Source organism: Chiloscyllium plagiosum, chromosome 42 (assembly GCF_004010195.1).
Source record: "Chiloscyllium plagiosum isolate BGI_BamShark_2017 chromosome 42, ASM401019v2, whole genome shotgun sequence".
NCBI classification, from domain to species: Eukaryota; Metazoa; Chordata; class Chondrichthyes; order Orectolobiformes; family Hemiscylliidae; genus Chiloscyllium; species Chiloscyllium plagiosum.
In genome coordinates this window covers 11,987,808-12,010,823 of record NC_057751.1, presented here as the reverse complement: position 1 = coordinate 12,010,823, position 23,016 = coordinate 11,987,808, and the positions used below count along the sequence as shown (strand labels likewise).

The 23,016-nt window shown below is 41.3% G+C and overlaps 1 protein-coding gene across 2 annotated transcripts in view; it reads right to left on the bottom strand.

The window, feature by feature from the left end:
• Positions 1-6,090, bottom strand: part of ido1 (indoleamine 2,3-dioxygenase 1) — a 52,672-nt gene extending 46,582 nt beyond the window's left edge. The window contains exon 1 of one of the 2 annotated variants that reach the window (XM_043681475.1): positions 5,834-6,090. In XM_043681475.1, the coding sequence (XP_043537410.1) occupies positions 5,834-5,932 (99 nt within the window). In that variant the 5' untranslated portion in view covers positions 5,933-6,090. The remainder of the gene's footprint in view (positions 1-5,833) is intronic. The other variant, XM_043681474.1, reaches the window with a different exon arrangement.
• Positions 6,091-23,016: the final 16,926 nt, after the last annotated feature.

Genomic DNA, 23,016 nt, shown 5'->3' with positions numbered 1-23,016 from the left:
ATGGACAGCATGAAAACAGCCCCCTTGGTCTAATTCGGCCATACAGACCAGAAATCCAAAATTAGTCTAGTTCCATTTGCTAGCATTTGACAAATATCCCTTTGAACCCTTCCTATTCATGTAACCATCCAGATGCCTGTTAAATATTGTAATTGTACCAGCCTCCACCACTTCCTCTGGCAGCTCATTCCATACTTACACCATCCTTTGCATGAAAATGTTTCCCCTTATGTCCCTTTTGAATCTTTCCCCTCTCACCCTAAACCTATGCCCTCTAGTTCTGGCTCTCCCAACCCAGGGAAAATACCTTGTCTGTTTACCCTATCCACGACCCTCGTGATTTTATAAACCTTTATAATGTCATCCCTTAGTCTCAGAGGTGCCAGGGAAAACAGACCCAGCCTATTCGGTCTCTCCATCTAGCATTTGCCAATCCTGGCAACATCCTTGTAAATCTTTTCTGAACCCTTTCAAGTTTCATAACATTCTTTCTATTGGAGGGAAACCAGAATTGCACACAATATTCCAAAATTGGCCTGACCAATGTCCTGTACAGCTGCAACATGACCTCCCAACTCCTATACTCAATGCTCTGACCATAAAGGAAAGCTGTCACAAAGTGGGCCCTTTTTTCTAAAAGCTGTTCCTTTCTCAAGGATATTATATCCTTGTTTTTTTTTTCAGAGTATTCATAAAATAGTCTAGGCTCCGAAACGACTGGTTTGGTACAGAGATGGAAGAGTTTACTGAGAGGCCTTTTTGTTTCTATGAAAATAGATGAGACTTTCAGACAAAGCTTTTACGTTTTAGAAGTGACCTGTATAATGAAAGAGGACTGGTCAGTCCTAAAAGGTGAAGTCTTGCTTGAGTCAGTTCAGCAGCAGAAGCTGTGTGGACACAATCTGCTAAACTCTTGGCTTTGACAAAGGGTCAGTTAAACTTGAAACATCAGCTCTTTTCTCTCCTGACAGATGCTGCCAGACCTGCTGAGATTTTCCAGCATTTTCTCTTTTTGCTGCTAAACTCTCTCTCCTAACTTCGACCTGTAAGCTTTTGTTTCATTTTTGCTCTCTGTTTAAGCATTTGTTTATTGGGACTGTTGCATGTATTTTTCGAAACAGCATAATTAAGTCTAGATTGGATAGATTGAAGTCTGTGGGTCTTCTTTATACTGTTCTTTGTGTTTCATTCCATAATTTTGTGAATAAACTTTTGTTTGTTCTCAAAACTGGTAGTCAACCTAGCAAACTTACTCCAGGTAATTGTCACAGTACACTTACTGAAACAAATAGCAAAGGTATGGTCTGGGCTGCCTGCTTAAGAATGTTTTGAGTGGTCTGGCCTAGTCCGTCACAAAGCATACTGAATGCCTTCTTCACTTTCCTATCCATCTGCGACTCCACTTTCAAGGAACTGTGAACTTGCATTCCAAGGTCTTTTGTTCAGCAACACTCCCCAGGACCTTAATATTAAGCGTGTAAGTCCTGCCCTGATTTGCTTTTCCAAAATGCAGGATTTCACATTGAACTAAATTAAATTCCATCTGCCACTCCTTGACCCAGTAGCCCATCTGATCAAGATCCCATTATACTCTGAGGTAGCCTTCTTCGCTGTCTACCACACCTCCACCTTTGGTGTCATCTGCAAACTTACTAACTGTACCTCCTATGTTCACATCCAAATCGTTTATATGAAAAGCATTGAACCCAGCATTGATCCTTGGGCACACTATTGGTCACAGGCCTCCAGTCTGAAAAGCATCCTTCCATCACCCACCCTCTGTCTTCTACTTTTGATCCAGTTCTGTATCCAAATGGCTAGTTCTCCCTATATTCCATGAAATCTAAACTTGCTAACCAGTCTACCATGAAGAGCCTTGTCGAATGCCTTACTGCAGTCCATATAGATCACGTCCATCTCTGCCCTCATCAATCTTCTTTGTTACTTCTTCAAAAAACTCAGTCGAGTTCGTGAGACACAATTTCCTATGCACAAAGCCATGTTGACTATCCCTAATCAGTCCTTGCCTTTCCAAATACATGTAAATCCTGTCCCTCAGGATTCCCTCCAACAACTTGCCCACCACTGATGTCAGGCTCACCGGTCTACAGTTCCCTAGCTTTTCCTTACCACCTTTCTTAAATAGTGACACCACATTAGCCAACCTCCAGTCTTCCGACACCTCACCTGTGACTATCAGTGATAAAATATCTCAGCAAGGGCCCTGCAATTACTTTCCCAACTTCCCACAGAGTTCGAGGGTACACCTGATCAGGTCCTGTGTATGTATTATGTATTTTATGACATCCAGCAGCTCCTCCTCTGCAATATGGATATTTTTTCAATCTGTCACCATCTATTTCCCCACATTTTATACCTTCCATGTCCTTCTCCACAGTAAACACTGATGCAAAATACTCATTCAGTATCTCCCCCATCTCCTGCGGTCCCACACATAAGCGATCTTGCTGATCTTTGAGATGCCCTATTCTCTCCCTAATTACCCTTTTGTCCTTAATGTATTTATAGAATTCCTTTGGATTCTCCTTTACCCTATTTGCCAAAGCTATCTCATGTCCTCTTTTTGCCCTCCTGATTTCTCTCTTAAGTATACTCCTACTGCTTTTATACTCTTCTAAGGAGTCACTTGATCTCTCCTGTCTATATTCTGGATTAGTGGTGCTGGAAGAGCACAGCAGTTCAGGCAGCATCCAAGGAGCTTCAAAATCGACATTTCGGGCAAAAGCCCTTCATCAGGAATAAAGGCAGTGAGCCTGAAGCGTGGAGAGATAAGCTAGAGGAGGGTGGAGGTGGAGAGAAAGTACGAGGCGGAAGATGAGGCGTTCTTCCTCCAGGCGTCTGGTGGTGAGGGAGCGGCGGTGGAGGAGGCCCAGCACCTCCATATCCTCGGCAGCGTGGGAGGGGGAGTTGAAATGTTGGGCCACGGGGCGGTTTGGTTGATTGGTGCGGGTGTCTCGGAGATGTTCCCTAAAGCGCTCTGCTAGGAGGCGCTCAGTCTCCCCAATGTAGAGGAGACCGCATCGGGAGCAACGGATACAATAGATGGTATTGGTGGATGTGCAGGTAAAACTTTGATGGATGTGGAAAGCTCCTTTGGGGCCTTGTATGGAGGTGAGGGAGGAGGTGTGGGCGCAGGTTTTACAGTTCCTGCGGTGGCAGGGGAAAGTGCCAGGATGGGAGGGTGGGTTGTAGGGGGGCGTGGACCTGACCAGGTAGTCATGGAGGGAACGGTCTTTGCGGAAGGCATAAAGGGGTGGGGAGGGAAATATATTCCTGGTGATGGGGTCTCTTTGGTGGAAATGTCGGCGGATGATTTGGTTTATGCGAAGGTTGGTAAGGTGGAAGGTGAGCACCAGGGGCGTTCTGTCCTTGTTACGGTTGGAGGGGTGGGGTCTGAGGGCGGAGGTGTCTATATATATGACATATGCCTCCTTTTGCTTAACCAATCTCTGCATTTCTCACGTCATCCAGCATTCCCTACACCAACCAGCCTTGCCTTTCACTCTAACAGGAGCGTACTGTCTCTGAGTCTCTTTATCTAATTTTTGAAGGCTTCCCATTTTCCAACTATCCCTTTACCTGCGAACATCCACCCCCCCCAATCAGCTTATGAAAGTTCTTGCCTAATACTGTCAAAATTTAACTTTCAGATGCTGTCAATCCTTTTCCATCTCTATTTTAAAACTAATAGAATTATGGTCACTGGCCCCGAAGTGCTCCCCCACTGACACCTCAGTCACTTGCCCTGCCTTATTTCCCAAGAGGAGGTCAAGTTTTGCACCTTCTCTAGCAGCTCCATCCATATTGAATCAGAAAATTTTCTTGTACACACTTAAATTCCTCTCCATCTAAACCCTTAATACTATGGCAGTCCCAATCTGTGTTTGGAAATTTAAAATCCCTACCATTACCACCCTATAATTTAGCCTGTTCTCTGGTTCATTGGTTCCTCAATGTATTGGACTAAAAAGTCATTCCGTACACATTCCATGAAATCCTCCTTCACAATACCATAGCTGGTTGCGTTCATCCAATCTACGTATAAAGTAAAGCTACCACATGAAGTAAATTACAATTGTACCCTTATTGCATGCATATCCGGTTCTTGTTTAATGCGTTCCCTTCCATTTCTAATACTGTTTGGGAACCAGTAAACTACCCTCAATGACATTTTCAGTCTTTTGGTGTTTCATATCTCCAGCCATACAGATTGTACATCAGGATTTTTGAAGCCAGTATCCTTCCTCAATCTTGCACTAAATCTGTCTTCCTAACAATGCTAGTCTACCTCCCTTCCTTTATTGTCTGTCTTTTCCACATAATGAATACCCCGGATGTTCAGTTCCACTTGCTGCAGATTCATCTCTGTAATTGTACATATATTGTAACCATTTATATCTATTTGTGCTACTAATTCATCCACGTTATAATGAATGCTATATTAATTCCACTTCAAAGCCTTTAGAATTGTCTTTTTAACTTTGTTTGTCATCTTAGCTTTATTTTGCACTATGGCCCTGTTTGTTTCTGTCCCTTGTTTCCATCTGCCTTCCACTTTTCTTTCTTAGCTTTGTCTTTTCATTCTATCCTTTTTTCACCCTCCTCTGTCTCCCTACCCAGGCTCCTAATGCCCTGTCATTCCAGATTCATCTTCTTCAATAACACGAACAAGTACCTCACAATCCCTGTTCTGCCCAGATGGAACCCACCCTGCTTATACAGGTCCCACTTTTTGTAGAAATGGTCTCAATGCCCTGGGAATCTGAATGCCTCCCTCTGACATCATTTTTGCACTTGTTCATCTAGAATATCCAGATATTTTTACTCTCACCAGCATATAGCATTGGTCATACCCTGCACTTGCTACCTTTGAGGTCATACGTTGTTGTTATTTACATCCTAATTCTCTAAATTCTGTATGTGGGACCTCATCTCTTTTTTAAACCTATGGTGTTGGCATTGATACATACCACGACTGCTGGCTGATCATCTTCACAATTCTCAATTCCGTGTAGCTGTTCACAGACTTCCTTCATTCCATATCAAAGACTAAAATATATCATCCTGGAGTGTCTTTTGCAGCCATAGAAACAACTATCTGTTCCCCCTACTATTTAATCACCGATCACGATAGACTTGCAATTCTTCTTCCTCCCCTCTTGCACACCAGAGTTATCAACGGTGCCATGAACATGATTTCCACAGCTTTTCCCTCAGAAGATTCTGCAACCCATGGTCTCAACTGCATTCAAAACATATCTCTGTTTCAGAAGAGGACAGCCATAGTGGACCCCTACACTACCTGCCTTCCTCTATTCTCCTGGTTGGAACCTATCTAATTTGTGTCTTTCAGTCTTTATCTGCAATGTGACCACCTCAGTGAATGTGCTGTCCATGACAATCTCAAAATTGCAGATGCATTACAGTTAGTCCTCCTGCCGCTGCAGCTCTGAAATGTGATGAACCAGTTGCTGCAGCTGGACATACATCCTGCACACATGAATACTGGAAATCTGTTAAGTTTTTTGTGGCACTGGTAGTTGGTTCTCAATGTGATTCACCTGTCTCTAAATTTAGCTGCAGATTAATGTAATGGACAATAAGTAAAAACGCTCTGAAAATACGCAAAGAAAGAATGTCATCAGTGTTACCTGTTCTCATGCTTGCTAGATTTCTGGAAGATAAACCTGCATGTACTTCTTTCCAAAATTTATTTCTATTGTGCACTGAAAGTCTGCAGAAGTTCACGAACAGAAGCAGAACAGAAAATTTTAGTTCATACCTGACACCAATAGAAATACCAGATACATACCAATGGATTCGGTAAAACAAATCCCCACTCTTTGGAAATGTTAAATTCATCCAAGCTTATATAATTTGTGCCTCTTGTCTCCCCTTCTTCTGTGTTCATTGCTCAACTGGAAATGGTTGGTGTTCTTTCACAAGAAAGACAATTATTCAGCAATATTCTGTCAGTCTTGATTTTAGATCGCTTTTAGCCACAGTCAGAGCAGTCAGCAGAAACAATTCCAAACACAACGAAGTAAGATGAACATTGGACTTTACCTTCGATCTGGAACTGGTTGGGTGAGACAGCCTTTTGAGTGGCCAATCGGCAATCTCAAAGCTTTGTGAAATGAATGGTGAAATGTAAAATTCACTCAGCACAATATCAGGGACAGACAAACAGTGTTTACTCTTTCAGGAGATAAATTAAATCAAAAACACCACAAGATAAGGGAAAAGAGATACGTCAGCTGCATCCAGCAGAACTCACATGAAGTCACACAGTAGTCACACATGACTGCATTTCACTAACAATTTAATTTCAGAAGCTAGTCATTAGCAAATGCATAAACTAAACTGGTTCTATCAGTCTTCTGTCACAAGCTTTACATCTTTTTCAAAATGACTATCAAAATAACCATTATAAGTTGCATTTTCGAGAAAGGCGTGGCAGGTCAGATGTTATGGTTTTGTCTGCTGTGATATAGAACAAAGAACGGTACACAGCACAGGAATGGACCCTTCAACCCATGACGTTGTGCTGAACATGATGCCAAATTAAACTAATCCCTTCTGTCTACTGTTGGTCTATATCCCTCCAGTCCTTGCATACACATGTGCTTATCTAAAAGTCCCTTAAACACCCCGATCAGATCTGTCTCCACCACCACTCCTGGCAGCAAATTCCAGACCCTACCACTCTCTGCATAAAAAGACTTGGCCCTCCCATCTCATTTGAACTTTCCCCCTCTTAAATGAATGCCCCCTAGTAATGGACATTTCAATTCTGGGAAAAATATTCTGACCGTCAATCCTCGGTACGCATTTCATAAATTTGTACACTTCTAACAAATCTCCCCTCAGCCTCTGCTGCCTTCAGAGAAAACAACCCAATTTTTTCTAGCCTCTCCTTATAACTCATACACTCTAATCCAGGCAGCATTCTGGTAAACCTCTTCTGCACCCTGTTCAAAGCCTCCATATCCTTCCTGTAATGCGACGACCAGAATTGAATGCATCTCAGCCTGGCCTAACCAAAGTCTAATAATGCTGCAGCATGACATCCTGACTCTTGTACTCAATTCCTTGACCAATAAAGGCAAGCATGCCATACATCTTTTTTATTATCCTAACTACTTGAGTGGCCACTTTCAGGGAGCTGTGGACGCAAACCCCAAGATCCCTCTGTGCATAAATGCTGTTCAGGGTTCTGCCATTAACTGTACATATTTCCTGAATATTTGATCTTCCAAAGTGCAGCTACTCACACTTACCCAGATTAAACGCCATCTGCCATTTCTCCACCATTTCTGCAACTGATCTATATCTGGCTGTGTCCTTTGACAATCTTCTACACTCTCACAATTCCACCAATATTTGTGTCATCTGCAAACTTACTAACCCATCCATCTACATTTTCATCCAAGTCATTTATTTATATCACAAATGGCAGAAATCTCAGTCCAGATCCATGCAGAACACCAGGAGTCACGAACCTCCAGGCAGAAAACACCCTTCCACCACTTCTGCCTTCCATGGGCAAATCAATTCTGAATCAAAGTGGCCAAGTCACTGTGGATCCCGTGCATCTTAAACTTCTGGATGAGCCGATTATGAGGGATTTTGTTGAAAGCCTTACTAATATCCACGTAGACAACACTACTGCTGTACCCTCATCGATCACCTTCATCACCTCCTTGAGAAATGTAATCAAGTTAGTGTGATGATGTTGCTCCTTTAACAAGGTTATGTTGTCCTTGGGTTTTTTTCAAGGTGGTCATAAATGCGAAGGTTCTGGGGTGTCTGGTTTAGATGGGCTTTAGGGTCAATTTGATTATAGCTAACAAGTACTGTCTCAGGCAAAAGGCTTTTAAGTTTTATTTAAAAAAAAACACTTGTACAGTGAAAGGGGAGTGGCCAGTTCTCCCAGTTCAGCTTTCTCTGGTTTGTTTTGGTTTTGGTTTTTAGCATTCTGGCTGTTCAGAGTAACTGATCAGTTGTTAGCTGGGAATCCAAAAGAAACAGTTACGTGGAAGAAGGAATTCCATGCTGAATCTCTCTGCCATCTCTCTCACTCTCTCTTTCCTGTGTTTGATTTTACCTTTTTTGCCAAGGGGCATTTATGTGGATTATTGCAGGAATTTGGAACAGCATCATGAAGTTGGATAGTCTGTTGGGTTTTCAGATAGATTGTTATTCTCTATTCGGTTCTCATTTGTTTGTGTTTCTTTCGGTACTCTGCAAAGTAATTCTGTTTTGTTTAAAAGCGAAGGGTTTTGACCAGCTGCATCACTCGTGGAATATCCACTTTATACCTGCTCGAAACAACTAGCAAAGTTAGGTTCTTGGCTACCTTGTTGAAATGTTTTGAAGGATTCCATGACAGTTAGTAAAACATGACTTGCCCCTTACAATGCCACGCTGACTGTCCCTGATTAAATCATGTTTTTTGAAATGCGCGTAAATCCCATCCCTGGGAATTCTCTCCAATAGCTTCCCAACCATCGATGGGAGACTCACTGGTCTATAGTTTCCTGAATTATCCCTATTTCCCTTCATGAACAGAGGAACAACATTTGCGACTCACCAGTCCTCCAGGACTGTCCAGTGGCGAGCAAGGATGCATAGATCTTGATCAAGGCCCCAGCAATCTCCTCTCTTGCCTCTCTCAACAACTTGGGGTGTATACCATCAGGCCCTGGGGAACTTATCCAACATAATGCTCTTCAAGAAACCCATCACTACTTCTTTCTTGATCTGAAAATACCCTAGCATCTTCGCGTGCTCCACACTCACCTCACTATTCTCTATATACGTCTCCTGGCTGAATACCAACACAAAGTGACTCATTCAGGATCTTGCCCATCTCCTCTGCCTCCAAGCACAAGTTCTGTCCTTTATCCTTGAGTGGTCCTACCTTCTCCCTAGTTATCCTTGTGTTCTTAATATATGTGCAGAATGCCTTGGGATTTTCTTTAGCCCTACCTGCCAAGGTCATTCATGGCCCTTTTTTGCTCTCTTAATTCCCTGCTTTCTTTATATTCCTCATAGGCTTTGTCCAGTTTTAGCTTCCTTAACCTTACAAATGCCTCTTTTTCCCTTTTCACTAAATACACAACCTCTCTTGTTATCTAAGGTTCCCCTATTTTGCCATCTTTGACCTTCCTCCTAAATGGAACATGCCAGTCCTGAACTCTGATCATTAAGTCTTTAAACTACATGTCAAATGTGGACTTGTCTGATAACAACTCCTCACAACTAATACACCCTAGCTCCTGCTTAATACTGATGTTATTTGCCCTCCCTCAATTTAGTATTTTCCCGCAAGGTCCTGACTTATCCTTATTCATAGCTATCTTAAAACTTAAGGAGTTGTGATCACGGTTTCCAAAATGCTCTTCCACTAAAAGGTCAGTCACCTGGCAAGGTCCATTAGCCAATACACGGTCCAGCATGTTGGGGTTTCCACATACTGCTTCAAGAAACCCTCTTGGATGCAGTTAACAAATTCTGGCCCGGCTAAGTCCCTTGGTCTCAGGGAATCCCAGTCAACACTGGGGAAGTTAAAGTCACCTATGATAACCCTGTCATTATTGCATATTTCCATAATCTCCCTCCTTATTTTTTCCTCAATGTCTTGGTGGCTGTTGGGGGCTGATCATATAATCCTATCAGAGTGATTGCACCCATCTTATTTTTAAGCTCTACTCATATTGCCTCAGTGGATGAGCTATCCAATATGTCCTCTTTGAGTATGGATGTGACATTTTCCTTCATTAGTAATGCAACTCCTCCACCTCTTTTATCTTTGTCTCTCTCTCTCTCTCTCTCTCTCTCTTTCTCTCTCTCTCTCTCTCTTTCATCCAAAACAATGAAACCCTGGAACGTTGAGCAGCCAGTCCTATCCTTCTCTCAACCAAGTCTCTGTATTGGCCACAACATCATACTTCTATTACCTATAATACTTCTTGTGTTAAAATAAACACACTTCAGTCCATTAGTTCCAATGTGTTAATTTACTGTCCATGCCTGTCCTTCCTTTCTGACTTACTGGTCCTAACATCTATCTTTTCCTCAATCCCTCCACTTGCTGACAGCGCTGTGGTTGCCAATCCCCTCCCATTATAATTTAAACCCTCCTGAATAGCATTAGCAAACCTCACAGTGAGGATATTGGTTTTCCTCCAGTTTAGGTGCAACCCATCTCTCTTGTACAGGTCACCCCTGACCCAAAAGAGGTCTCAATGATCCAAGAACCTGAAACTCTACCCCCTGTACCAGCTACATCACTACATGTTCATCTGCCCTGTCTTTCTATTCCTAGCCTCTTTAGAACGTGGCACTGGTGGTAATCCAGAGATTACCACCCTCGAGGTCCTGCTTTTCAGCCTATTTCCTAACTCCCTGTACTCAATCCGCAGGACCTCATCTCTCTTTCTACCTATGTCATTGGTATCAATGTGCCCAATGACCTCTGGCTGCTTACCCTTCCCTTAAGAGTTTTGTGCAACCACTCAGAGACGTATTTGATTCTGGCAGCAGGGAGACAACATACCATCCTGGAGTAATGAACACAGCTACAGAAATGCTTGTCTGTGTTCCTAACAATCCCCATGTCTTAAAGAAAACAGGTTGAAACAGAATTACTTATTTTCCCAGTGTGAGGAAAGAATGGACCGTCCACAAGTCAATTCATAGAATTGTAAAGATGTACAGCACGGAAACAGACCCTTTCGTCCAACTCAACCATGCCAACCAGATATCCCAACGCAACTTAGTCCCACCTGCCAGTACTCGGCACATATCCCTCCAAACTCTTCCTATTCATATACCCATCAAGTTCCAATTGTACCAGCCTCCACCATTTCCTCTGGCAGCCTATTCATATACGTACCACCCTCTGCGTGAAAACGTTGCCCCTTAGGTCTCTTTCATATCTTTCCCTTCTCACCCTAAACCTATGTCCTCTAGTTCTGGACTCCTCCCCACCAGGGAAAAGACTTTGTCTACTTATCCTATCCATGCCCCTCATGATTTTATAAACCTCTATGAGGTCACCCCTCAGCCTCTGACGCTCCAGGGAAACAGCCCCAGCCTATTCAGCCTCTCCCTATAGCTCAAATCCTCCAACCCTGGCAACAATCCTTGTAAATCTTTTCTGAACCCTTTCAAGTTTCACAATATCCTTCCAATAGGAAGGAGAGCAGAATTGCACGCAATATTCCAAAAGTGGCCGAACCAATGTCCTGTACAGCTGCAACATGACCTCCCAACTCCTGTACTCAGTACTCTGACCAATAAAAGAAAGCATACCAAATGCCTTCTTCACTGTCCTATCTACCTGTGACTCCACTTTCAAGGAGCTATGAACCTGCACTCCAAGGTCTCTTTGTTCAGCAACACTCCCTCGTACCTTACCATAAAGTGTATAAGTCCTGCTAAGATTTGCTTTCCCAAAATGCAGCACCTCGCATTCATCTAAATTAAACTCCATCTGCCACTCCTCATCCCATTGGCCCATCTGATTAAGATCCTGTTGTAATCTGAGGTAACCTTCTTCCAATTTTGGTGTCATCATCCTTGAATGGTCAATTTTTAATGGCACAATGTTGCTTTATGTTACAGCAGAGATAATTGGAGATAAGTGGCAGAAAGCCCAAAGACACATTCAGAAATTCATGCTTCTTCCAGTGCAGGCAATATGGAAACTTTATACTTGCTGATTTGAATGACAGCATTGAGCTGCTCATCACTGAATGCACTGCATTTACTGTGCAATGTGTCTGGGGGTCCAAGTGTATGAAAATTAAACACTATTGAAACTAGCCTTTGCTTATTCTGGATTGCAGCTGATGCTGGAAGTCGAATGGAAAGTCTGTCGGGTCAACATAATGGTTGAACAAAAAGAGCATGCTACAAGTTCTTAGATGCAGGACAGGAATCTTGGTACAGGACATGAATGGGAAGTAAGAGGTCCTTTATCCACAGGAGGAGGAAGAGGAGCAGGTCCTCCAGACAAACGTTGTGAAGATAGGGAGGGCAGAGGGCTATGGCAATCACTGCAAGTACCTGATGACATACATAAATTGATGATGCTGAACATCATTTCTTGATCTCAGATTTGCACCCATCAGTGCATTTTAGAGGTAGCATGGAAATGGGGCACGTGCATAACCAGTCGGAGTCACCAGTCAGAAATTGTCTGAAGGGAGGACATCTTCACTTGTGTTATTTGGTGCCATACTATGGGTTTGGGTCAAGGAGAAGGCAAAGGCATGCCATTTTTCAGGCTTAGAGTTTAAAATAATACTATTTATAATATATTAAGAGTAAATATTGCTCCACATGACTGTTACAAAGTCAAAAGCATGTATGGTCACTTTAAGATAGAAAGTGCTTTTCTGAATTTAAAGTACAGCCACAGCTAACAGCGAAAGGTCGGCTGTTCCAAATGAAACAGTTAGCTGTTAAATGGATACCAGAGTTTTGATTGTTGTTTTGACAACAACTTGAATGTAACCAATTAGTTAAACCTATGCTCAGCATACCAGAAGTCAACTGAGTTTGAATTTTATTGTTTTGACACCTGGAAATCAATCACTTTATAAGAATTTAATGTGTCATGGGAGTATATAAACCAGGTATTTGAAAAGTTAGACGGAGAGCAACTGCCATCGAACAACAGAGCAACTCTGTCAAGCCAAAGACTTAACTGCCCATCCAACATCTTGCCCTCAAAGAAATTAGGAAACACTGTCTATTAAAACGTACCTTTTTCATGTAAACATTCTTGCAGTAAAAAGGAAAAAAAAGACCCAGGGAGGTCAGACAGAAGATTGAAGGCAGTGGAGAAGACAGGAACTGTGTGGTCTTGAGATTAAGTTAATGTAGCGTTTAATAATGTTGGTATTGGAATAACATTCGTAAAGAGTTGGAGTTAACAGAAAGAGGGGCTTGGATTTGTAAGTAGTTTTTGTTTAGTGTTCACTATTAGAGTTAGGAAAATAAATTGTTCTTTTCTCTAAATAGTGGAAATTAGGAGTTCTCTGTCACTGACTCACATTTTAACAGATTACGAGTGAGCTGTTCCGGGGGATTTGGTTTAATTAACAGAGAGGTTCGACTTCCATGTCGTAGCAATGACCATAATAGATATATCAGGCTGTGATCTAATAGTTGCATCAGTGAAGGATGAATCTATCATCTTCAAGGGTTCATGTCTGTGTTGTGCTCTGGGTCTGGTGTAGTCTTTTAGACTGAGTTTACTTCTAGTGTTCAAACCCCAGCCACATATCGCTGTGTATGCTGAGTGATGTACAGCTCCATGGCATCATGACAAGATTGCTCTACCACAATATGGTAGACGGGAAAATACCACAACAATTTGAATGTAACCAATTAGTTAAACCTATGCTCAGCATACCAGAAGTCAACGGAGTTTGAATTTTATTGTTTTGACACCTGGAAATCAATCACATTATAAGAATTTAATGTGTCATGGGAGTATATAAACCAGGTATTTGAAAAGTTAGACGGAGAGCAACTGCCATCGAACAACAGAGCAACTCCGTCAACCCGAGAGGGGAGAACTGCACAAACATTCTGCTTCTGATGTCTTGGATTGGCACACATAAACAGGCTTGTTGGTCATGCACAATTAAATGTTTGGTGTCCTGCCAAGTCTGTTGTAGGATCAAAAAGGAGCCTGGTATGGGGCCACCTTGGTACAGGAGTTTCAATCAGTTTGCCTACTCTGTGCTGTATATGCTGAGGTAATAGAATCCATGGTCTGGCTCACTCGAGAGTTTGTGCAAAATTATATACAGCCCCTATACCCAATCCCTTGTATTGAAAGTCAACTACCTTTTGCACTTTTTGTCAGCCACTGGGGTAAGACGGTAAAGGAGCAAAAGACCAGGCAAAGGATCCAGAAGACAAGCACTAAAGGATTTAGTAGAGGTGAATATGTGACATTGGGCAGTTTGAATAACCACTTTATTTGGAATATACTTTTGTAGAGATCTTTTGTAGTGATTTCATATTAAAGTGAAGAGGATTCTGTCACCATCAGTAACAGTTGGTAGATGCGGTATGAGACTGTTGATGAATTCGGAGCTGGGATTGTGTTGAAGGCTGTTTCAGTTGAATCAGCTGGCGAGGGATTTGCTATTTGTTCCTTCCCTCCTTCAAGGCTCTGAGCAACCCACCAAATAACACAGGCAAGGACTGTACCCTCATAATACTTGTGTTGATTGAGTGGACTGTGACCATTTGTCACACACTAAGTGCGAGAGGCTTTGTCCAGAGCAGTCAGGCAGTGGAAACAGTGCTTGAGTATCCCTATGATCTGTTCACAAGGCAGTTAGTAAGTGGATAACCTTTGTGAACCTTGTGGTTTAAATTGATGTCCCAAAACTCATGGTAGAGCAAACTGCCACAGAATAAAGTCATCATGACATCTGCTGGGATATTGGGTTTTCACCTGCAATGATATCCTGAACTCAACCGCACACCATTTGCACAATGAACACAAGGTAAAATTCAGTGATAATCAGTTATGATTGTGCAATATTTTCTCTCGCAACAATGAGCATTTCCAACAAGAGGATGCCTAATGTCTTTCCAAGATGTTCAACAGCATTACCATTGCTAAATTCCTCACATTCAGTAATCTGGATGTTATCACTGACCAGATGCTGAACTGGACCATCCATCTCAATAGTTTGATTACAGGAATAGGTCAAAGGTTGGTATTTCTGTGGTGAGGAACTTGCCTCCTTTTTCCCAAAGCCTGTCCTCTTTCTAGAGGAGGCATGTCAGAGCTATGATGCAATACCCTCCACTCGACTGAGTTCAGTGACAACTGCACCATCACACAGTCATATTCTCCACAATGCACAATGGCAGCTGTAATTACATCCAAAGATATACTTCAGTAACTCACAGAAGTTTGTTTCATTTGTGGTTGTGTATCCAGCTCTGCCAGTACATTGTAAATGTTAGTTTCTGACTCAAACATATTGCTTCAGTTCACCACAACGAATCTGACTTATTGGTGTTAATTGAGCTTCTCGTACTATCTGGGAAGAAATACTTTAGGCAGAAGATATAATTAATCTAATGGAGTAAAATTAAACAACAATGTAATCTAAGTGGTCAATGTTTTAATCCCAAAATCTTAGTTTTAAAGCCCATTCACGCAAAATATTGACATACAAACAAACACAGTTAAGGCAGAAATAAAATAGAATTGGTCAGATTACTTGAGTGGTTTCACAATGCATTGTTCCACATGCACAGATGATGGTTTCTTGGTTGATTTTTGAAGATTTCAATCAGGATCATCTTGACAGTTCACTCAGATTAAGGCAATAATACTTATCACTTTGTTTTTTGTTCTCTGAGTTTCCAAGAGTTGCTTGTGGGAATTTAGGCAGGGAGCTTTGAAACCGTCATGCTGTAGCATCAACACCCAGATTCCTTTTAACAGTAAACACAGCCCAAAGTCCAATTCAAACTCTGACTGCTCCTTGACAGAATGAATGTCTCCACCACGAGGTCCCAGTTACTATGCAAATTGACTATCTGATTGAGCATAAAGTCTTTTCCCGACTTGCTAGAACCATGTTTTTTAGGTACATTAATATGAGGTCAGTATTACTATTTGTTTAAACATAACACTCTTCTCTGGTATGAAGTGCCAACATAACCTTTTGACCAGAGACCAACTTGCAGTCCTGGCCTCAAAAATAGACAAAATCTTCCAGCTTGTTTTTCTTTTAACACAACCTGTTACCCACAGTTCAAAAGTCATCTTTAGCTTGCAATTCCTTGTTTACAGCTCCAGACCAAAATTGATATAAACGTCAAGTAAAAATACTAAAAAATCAGCAAGGTAATCATGAGGGGCATAGATAAGGTGAACAGCAAGGGTCATTTCCCTCCTGTTGGGGAGTTCAAAACTAGAGGGCATAATTTTAAAGTGAGAGGAAAAAAATTTAAAAGGGACCTGCGAGCCAACTTTTTTGCACATAGGATGGTTTGTATGTGGAATGAATTGCCAGAGAAGTGGTAGATGCAGGGTACAGTTACGACTATAAAAAGACTTTTGGGCAGGTATGTGAATCGGAAAGGTTTAGAGGGATATTGGCCAAACGCAGTCTAATGGGATTAGTTTAGTTCGGGAAACTTGGTTGGTATGGATGAATTTGAACTGAAGAGCTTCTTTCCTTGCTTTATGACTCCTAATGTGCGGCTTAGTCAGGAGCATTGCAGGCTCTGCCAAAATTTGAAGAAAAGGAAATGGAGTTATTTTCCATGTGTTTTGAGGATATAGTAACATCTGAGGTGACCAAAAGCAGATTGGACCTTGACCATGCAATGTAAATTAACTGATAAAGCAAAAGAGACTATAGAGACATATCAGAAGAATATTCTAAGGATTATGAGATGAAAACTTCTATTCTTAGCTCATATAAATTCATCCTGAATCATACAGGTTGAGGTTTTGGAACTTGGAGAAACAGCCTGGACAAACCAATGCTGAGTGGAGAGACTGTAACAAAATAATTTTGATAGGTGGGTAAGAGTGTTAAAAGATGAGAATACTTAGGATTCTCTCAGGGAAATTATCCTTTTGGAAGAATTTAAAACTTCCCAATTTTCTACTATCAAAACTCCTGTAGAAGACCAAAGGGCAGCAATAGCAAAAGCTGATGGTGATGGATTGATCCATAAAGTGTTTTTCTGTCAATCCCAGAAAACTGAGAAGAATAAGAAGTGGGAGAGTGAAAGGAAGGCAGGCAGTCAGGGCAGAGAATGGACAGTAGGAAACATACCAAACGCTATTCCTCAGATCAAGAAGGAAATTGTTGAGGGTGGAGGTGAAGTTTAAAAAGCTTAAATGTTCTATTGTCGTAAGTTGGACCATGTGCATTCGGAATGATGGAAGTTTCGAGGTGACTAATGGAACTTATAAGAGTTTGTAAAATGAGTCAGATAAGTGAACACAAAAAGGTAATATCTTGGACTGGGTTGCAGCTCTCGCTGTAAGAAAGGTCTCGAGGTGAATTCTGTCATTGGTTAAAAAAAATGTGTATGGCAGGTTGAGAGGTATGTGGGAGTTTTTATCAGAAGCAAAGGAAATTCCTTTCTCTTCAGGTGAGGTAGCTAAATCTCTAACCATACTAAGATAGACAGGGGCAACACAATTATGTTTACTGGATAAAGATTTGATTTTCTGTCCACAGACTTCAATAGGTATTAATTAATGGGAATAGTGAAGAATATATTCAGGTTCCATTTTTCATAAAGTTCATTTTGTGGGAATTGGGTGTCACTGTATTTACTGTCCATGCTCTTGAGCTGCCTTCCTGAACTTTTGCAGTCCATCTGCTCTGTGTTGACTACAATGCCATTAGGGAGGGAAGTCCAGGATTTGGATCCAGTGATAGTGAGGGAATGGCAATATATTTCCAACTCAGGATGGTGAGTGGTTTGGAGGGGAACTCGAAGGTGGTGGTGTTCCCATACATCTGCTGCCCTTGTCCTTCTAGATGCAAGTGGTTGTGAATTTCGAAGGTCCTGTCTGAGGATCTTTGATGTATTTGTGCAGTGCATCTTGTAGCTAGTATACACCTCTGTTACTGAGCATCAGTGGTGGAGGAGGGAGTGGATGCTTGTGTATGCAGTGCCAATCAAGTGGGCTTCTTTGTCCTGGATGGTGTCAAGCTTCTTGAGTGTTTTTGGGGCTGAGCTATCCAATCAAGATGTTGTGAAACCTGAAAGGGTTCAGAAAAGACTTACAAGGATGTTGCCAGGTTTGGAGGATTTGAGCTATAGGGAGAGGCTGAACATGCTGGGGCTGTTTTCCCTGGAGCATCGGAGGTTGAGGGGTGACCTTATAGAGGTTTACAAAATTATGAGGGTCATGGATAGGATAAATGGTCAAAGTCTTTTCCCTGGGGTCGGAGAGTCCAGAACTAGAGGGCATAGGTTTAGGGTGAGAGGGGAAAGATATAAAAGAGACCTAAGGGGCAACTTTTTCACACACAGGGTGGTACGTGTATGGAATGAGCTGCCAGAGGAAGTGGTGGAACATTTAAAAGATATTTGGATGGGTATATGAATAGGAAGACATTGGAGGGATAGGGGCCAGGTGCTGGGAGGTGGGACTAGATTGGGTTGGGATATCCGGTCGGCATGGCCGGGTTGGACCGAAGGGTCTGTTTCCATGCTGTACGCCTCTATGACTCTCAGTGGGGAGTATTCCATCACACTCCTGACTTGTGCCTTGTAGATGGTTGACAGGTTTTGGGAGTCAGGAGGTGAGTTACTTGCTGCAGTGTTCCTAGCTTCTGACCTGCTCTAATAGCCACCATGCTTATGTGGTGAGTCCAGTTGAGTTTCTGATCAATGATAACTCCCAGGATGTTGAAAGTGGGGGATTCTGTGACAGTAACACCATTGAATGTCCAGGGACGATGGTTAGATTGTCACTTATTAATGGTGGTCATAACCTGGCTTTGTGTCATGCGAATGCTACTTGCCACTTGTCAGCCCAGGCCTGGATACTGTCCAGATCTTGTTGCATTTGTCATATACTGCTTCGGTGTCTGAGGAGTCGCGAACAGTGTTGAACATTGTGCAATCATTGGTGAACATCCCACGTCTGACCTTAAGACAGAGGGAAGGTCATTGATGAAGCAGCTGAAAGATGGTTGGACCAAGGACACTACCCTGAGGGGATGACTAATCTCCAGCAACCACAGCCATCTTCCTATGTGTCAGGTATGACTAACTACTGGAGAGTTTGGCTCCTGATAGCTATTGATACCAGTTTTGCTAGGGCTTCTTGATGCCACCCTTGGTTGAATGCAGCCTTGATGTCAAGGGCTGTTACCCTCACCTCACGTCTGTAATTCAGCTGTTTTGTCCATGTTTGAACTAAGGTTGTAATGAGGTCAGGAACTGAGTGCTCCTGGCAGAACCCAAAGTGTACGATACTGAGTAGGTGCTGCTAGATTGCACTGTTGTTGACGTCTTCCATCATGATCGACAGTAGAATGATGGGTCAGTAATTGGCCGGGTTGGATTTATCCTGCTTTTAATGTACAGGACATACTTGGGAAATTTTCCATATTGTCAGGTGGTTGTAAGTGTCTTAACTGTACTGAAATAGTACATAGAGTACAACTAGATTTGTTATAGGAGAAGCAATTGAGGGAGTGCTTAAATCTGGGGAAGGATTTGGCAGGACTAAAGGTATGAGAAAGTCCAAAGGAGAACAATTTTTAGAATAGGTTCCTGGTGTCTTTCCTTTGTGTAGTAACCAGGACAATGGTTTCACAAAATCCATCAATCAAATTTGATATGACACCACAGAAAGTGAAAGGCGCTGAAATTTTCCAAAAAGGCAAAAACAACCAGGTGGAGTGTTTGGTCAAACATCGCAAGTTACAATATAAAAAACAGATCTTGAATGAAATAAAATAAAACAGTCAGCTTATAGAGGTCAAAGAAATTCCCAAGTGCTATTACTTTAAAATACATACTTTAAGAAAAAAGAGCTGATGAGGAAGTGGCGACTCGCCTTCACCAATCCACAGCTGAAGAAAGGATCAGTTTTTCATCAGATAGTGGTATCGCCCAGCTATCATATGGAGATATTGTGAATAACACATGAAATTTCCATTGCAGGACATGTGGAGAATTCTGAAAACTTAGGCATTCATGAACAGGTATTTCACTTGGGCCAAAATTGCATGAAGATGTGATGCAGTTTTGTAAACTGTGTCATACTTATCAAATTGTAGGTGAACACAAACATGTGAATAAACTAATGTTATTGGATGAGACCAAACGCCCTCCAAAAATATCAAGGAGATAGCCTAGGCCCTAACTTTTTATTTTATTTAAAGGCAAATTTAAGATGCTGTGTTCTAGATGTGATTCGATTGGTCCACCAATAGGCTGTAAGCAAAACGCACTTTATACTTACAACACTTAAAACACAAACACAAAATGAATTGGCCTAACTTTAACTTGACTGAAATACTTAATAAAATGTTAATTAACAAGTAATCATCACTGTTCCAATATAGCAGTATCCCATAAACACACCCTTGGCAAAGGCAAATGCAGCAAGACAGATTTTTTTCAACTGCTACTTCCCTTCGAATCCAGAAGAAAGGAACATCGAAAGAAACAATTGAGCAGCGGAGAGAAAACTTGAGCTTTTCGCTGCAGCAGAGTGACAACTGTATCTAACAGTTTCAACAGCCAACTCCAAACATGCAAGCAAAATTAAAACCCTGTGCCTGTATGAGCCTGATTTCACCTGCTCATGCTTCTTTTGTCCAGTTAAAAAAAACACTCAGGGAGCTCAAAGCTTTTTACCCACTGTTTCTGAAGCAGGCATTCTGCAACACCGTGGAAATACCTCTCTGCAAAAGAAACAGCTCAGAACAAATTTGTCTGAAAAGCATAGTACTGTCACACAAGTACCCTGATTCCTACAGCAGTTTCTGAGGACGATTCTGTGTACTAGTGGTTTGTGTAGGATCATTATCTAAATCGAAAGCTGGAAATGAATATATCCTTACCCAATATGGAAATGACTACTCTATTCCCAGAGGCTATTCCCCTAAGAACAATCGAAGCTAAAGGATTGGCATAAAGGTTCAGAATTTCTCTAATTTTCAACCTGAGATACTCCAAATAAATCTACTGGCATTAGCCCATTCGAATGAGTTTCTGGCCATGAAATAAGAGGGTGATGAGAGTAAAAGAGGGTAAAAAAAGTGATGAGAGAAAAATTGGTAAGTCAGAAAAACAAAGCTTCAGTGTTTTGACTATGTGGTCACATTCCTCAAAAAGTTGCAAGGGCATGTGGAGTTGCACAGAACACCGAAAAACTTCCCAAATCAAAATGAAAGAATGTGCAGATAAATATGTGATGATCAAAAATTTTAAAGTAGGACATGAAGTTTTGGTACTGTTGCCTTTCCAAGTGAGCCATTAAAAGCAAACTTCAGTGGTCCCTATGAAGTAACTAAAAGGGTCGGTCAGGAAACAGATTTAATTGATAATAATTTTTTTTCTACTGTCAGGATTATGTCATGTGAACACATGAAAACAGTACTGTTGTAGAAACAAAGATGAGAATGTACAGGTGTGTCAGGTAGAAAGTATAGTAGAGGTGGATATTAGAAAGAAGGATGAGACCCAAGGAGAAAAGGACAGCTTGCGAAGTGAACTTCCTACTCTGAGATTTAATAATTTCTGAATTTAAGTAGTTTATCACTTTATTTTCTTAGGTTGAGAAACATCAACAGAGAGGTATGGTGACATTGCTCAGAAATTTAAAGAAGTTTGCAAAAGTACATTTGGTTGACCCACGTTAACTGAACATGACATGGTTGTATGTAATTTGGACCAAATAAAACAAAATCCATATTGGTTTCAACCTGGAGAAACAAAACAAAGTAACAAGGCAAATTCAATATATGTTGGAGATTCAATTGATCAAACCAAGGCAGAGTAATTGGTATTGATTCCTAAACCAGGTAGTTCGATTAGATTACATGTCAACTACAGGGGTGCGAATGCAGTCACAAAGACTGAGTTATACCCTTTCTCAGACTAGAAGATTGTGTTGATAGGGTTTGCCAAGGAACCAGTGACAAGCAAAGCCCAGAGTGAGCAATGCTGACATGAAATCAAAGGTGACGGGAAGGGCAAGAACTAAATGAAAATAGAATTGGAGGAAGAGATAAAACATCCCACTTCCTACCTGACCTCCCATGAGCAGCTCTTGGAGCTCTGAGAACAGAAACCGAAGTATCACTGTCATTATCTGAGTGAACTGAAAAGGTGACCCTGATTGACATCTTCAGAACGTCACCCAAAAAAACCATTATATGTGCATGTGGAATAATGCATTGTGAAAACCACTGTTGTAATCTGTCCAGTTTTGTTATTTTCCTTTTTTTTATAAACCTGAACTGTTGTTTGTCAATCTGTTTTTTGTTTCAATGAGCTGAAAACACCATTTTTTGAATTTAAACCATAGATCAAGTAGATTACTATTTGTATAATTTTCTTCTGCTAAACTAACAATATTGCTAATAAATTGCAAAGTCTTTTGTTTAAGAGGCAAACTGTGCCTGGAATTGAATATTCGCAGATTATGAGAATACTTATTCAAAACATCTGGTTTAGAACCACTGCAATCAATTTTGAGGGTCTTTGAAGGTTTAATTTTACTGTGTTGCAAGCACAGAAGTAGAAAACCTGAAGTGGTCAAGCTGCCTATCTTCATATCATAATGCTCAGTCCGTTTTAATCTGATCACCTGAGCACACTTGTGTCAGCTAAAGCATCTTTAGCAGCACCTTTCAAACTTGTACCCTCTATCATCCAGACCAAACAAAGGAGCACTTGCAAGTTGCAAGTTACCATACATTATTCCAACTTGGAAATGTATCACTGTTCTTCTGCAGTCACTGGGTCAGAATCCTGGAATTCTCTCCCAAAAATTGTAGCAGTTAAAGGCAATGGCTAACCACCACCTTCTCAAGCTTGACTCAGGATAGTCAATAAATGTTTGCTCAACCAGTGAAACACACATTCCAAAGGCAAATCAAGGGAAACAAAAACTGTAGCTCTTGTAACTGAGAGTAAATCATCATGAGAGCCCTTGAAGTTAAAACTGAGACTTCAAATCAATGTAGTACCATTTCCCATACATTCACCAACTTTTAACAAAGATAGAAATCTCATGGCATTTTTTCCAAACTCAGACAATCAACAATGACTTAGATGTAGTTTATGGTCACTTTAAATGGAACAAGTGGGAATCTAACTGCTGTTGAACACACATTCATTAATGTAATAAGACAGGGCATTAGAAAGGTCAAATATAACAGTGCCAGTGTCAATATTTCACACCGATTGACATTTAAAGCCATTTACTCTGAAAAGGTCTGG